This window comes from Culex quinquefasciatus, chromosome 3 (genome assembly GCF_015732765.1).
Source record: "Culex quinquefasciatus strain JHB chromosome 3, VPISU_Cqui_1.0_pri_paternal, whole genome shotgun sequence".
Classification (NCBI taxonomy): Eukaryota; Metazoa; Arthropoda; class Insecta; order Diptera; family Culicidae; genus Culex; species Culex quinquefasciatus.
Genome location: NC_051863.1, coordinates 139,411,592 through 139,413,550, shown reverse-complemented (window position 1 = coordinate 139,413,550; position 1,959 = coordinate 139,411,592). Strand labels below are relative to the sequence as shown.

The following is a 1,959-nucleotide window of genomic DNA, read 5'->3' as shown; positions in this document are numbered from 1 at the left end:
AGCATAAGCGAGCACAGAGGTTTCGATATGTTGAATGACGTACACCATTTTTTGCTGATTAACCATTTTTATAACACAAAAAACTATGTTTTACTATTGTAACTGCTTTCTAAACTATCATGCAAATATTATTTTTGAAATGATGATTTAAAAAATGATTTAATAAACAAAATTTTCAGTACTCTTTTACTGAGCTAATAAGAAAAGCATGACTTTAAAAATTAGATCATATCTCAACATATTTAGCTACGTTACGTATCGATTCGTTTTATACTTTTTTCAACATAAAGATTTGGAGCAAAACAGTAGTTATTATTCAAGAGATTTCAATAGGAAACATCACACTCGCGTCAGCTTCCCCATACCAATCCAATAGCATATTTAGCACAAAACCTCTGCTCGATATCCACAAAAAAAACCAAGTTGAATGCATCGAATTTGCATAAAACTTCTTCCTCAAACCCACCTTGCTCGTCCAACTTTGTACCTGTGCGCCGAGGCGCCCGACGCCATCAACGTCTTCGACGACTGGGCCATCGGCACGAAGAAAAAAAGCAACATCGAATTGAACCATTTCTCCCAGACCAAACCCGCACCGGGGGTCTCCAACCAGAGACCCCAGGCACGATCGCTCGCTCGTGCCTGCTGCTCGTCGCTCCGTTGGGGTCTCTATTGTTTTCCTTCACTATAAAAACTAGTTGAAGTGCCGTTAATTATATCATTCGATCGAGAGTCATCAAACATTCGACAGCAGCAACGGGCTCAGTGAAGTGTGTAGTGCAGTTTTTCGCGTGATTTTTACGTGAAAGTGGAAAGTTCTGGAATCATGCTGAAAGTGAGTGGTTGTTTCAGGAGGGGGTGAACTGTTCTACTAAGTAGCCTGTATGACTAGAAGGAAAAGCAATCAGTTCCATGAATTGATCCCAGTGAACTGTCAAAATAGTGTCAAATTCGAGCATCAAAATCATAGATTGATAAAAAGTGTTGAAACAACTCTCAAAATTCCAGGAAGATTTAATTAATAAGTGATTAAATGTTTGACAGTTCCTGGTTTCATACACTGCAGTGCAACATCTCGTCTCTGCTAATAAATAGGAACTTCTAATAAAATTTCTCAAAACAAAATCCCATGTTCTTCTCCCCAGTTTGTCTGTGTCCTTGCCTGCGTGGCCGTGGCCGTATCCGCCTACCGTGTCCACATTCCCCAGCACCACGAGGAGCACCACCAGGAAGAGGAACACCACCTGGCACCGGTGGAACATCACAAGATCGAACATCACCACGAGCCGGAACACAAGCATCACCATGCGATCGAGGTGCCGCACGATTACTTTGCCCACGCCAAGTACAAGTTCGACTACGGAGTTCAGGACCCCCACACCGGGGACCACAAGAGCCACTGGGAGGAACGCGACGGGGACGTCGTCAAGGGAGCGTACACGCTGTTCGACTCGGATGGAAGCACCCGGATTGTCGAGTACACCGCGGATCCCGTGCACGGATTCAAGGCGGTTGTGAAGAGGATCCAGCACGAGCCGCTGAAGACGCACCACCATGAGCACCATGAGGAAGTGAAGCAGCATCAGCAGCAGCATCATCACTACGAGCATGATGATGAGTAGCTCGGGCAGTTCCTAATACAACGAAAGCTCTCATGGGAAATCAATCTCGCCACACAAGACTTGAATAGACTGTAAGCAATTGTTGTTAAGTTTATATGTTACGCTTTATGCAGTGCAATAATAATAAATATGTCGCTTAAAATATATGTTATGATCGTGTTCATTTCAATCACAGCCAGTCCATATGATATCTATTTATGGTTTAACAATATCATCAATTCATAAATACATTTTATATTTCGACGTCGTCGTGCTATCTTGTCGCACCCGCCATTTTGACATTCCGAGAAAAACGCGTTTAAATGTTTGACCTTGAATATACAAAAACGAGAGCACG

At 42.9% G+C, this 1,959-nt stretch overlaps 1 protein-coding gene across 1 annotated transcript; it reads left to right on the top strand.

Annotated features, from left to right (window-relative positions):
* The first annotated feature begins 826 nt into the window (after nucleotides 1-826).
* On the top strand, nucleotides 827-1,686 carry LOC6034622 (cuticle protein). The gene is made up of 2 exons (XM_001844861.2): nucleotides 827-835; nucleotides 1,146-1,686. The coding sequence occupies exons 1-2, from the start codon at nucleotides 827-829 to the stop codon at nucleotides 1,620-1,622; spliced, it is 486 nt and encodes a 161-aa protein (XP_001844913.2). The 3' UTR covers nucleotides 1,623-1,686.
* Nucleotides 1,687-1,959: the final 273 nt, after the last annotated feature.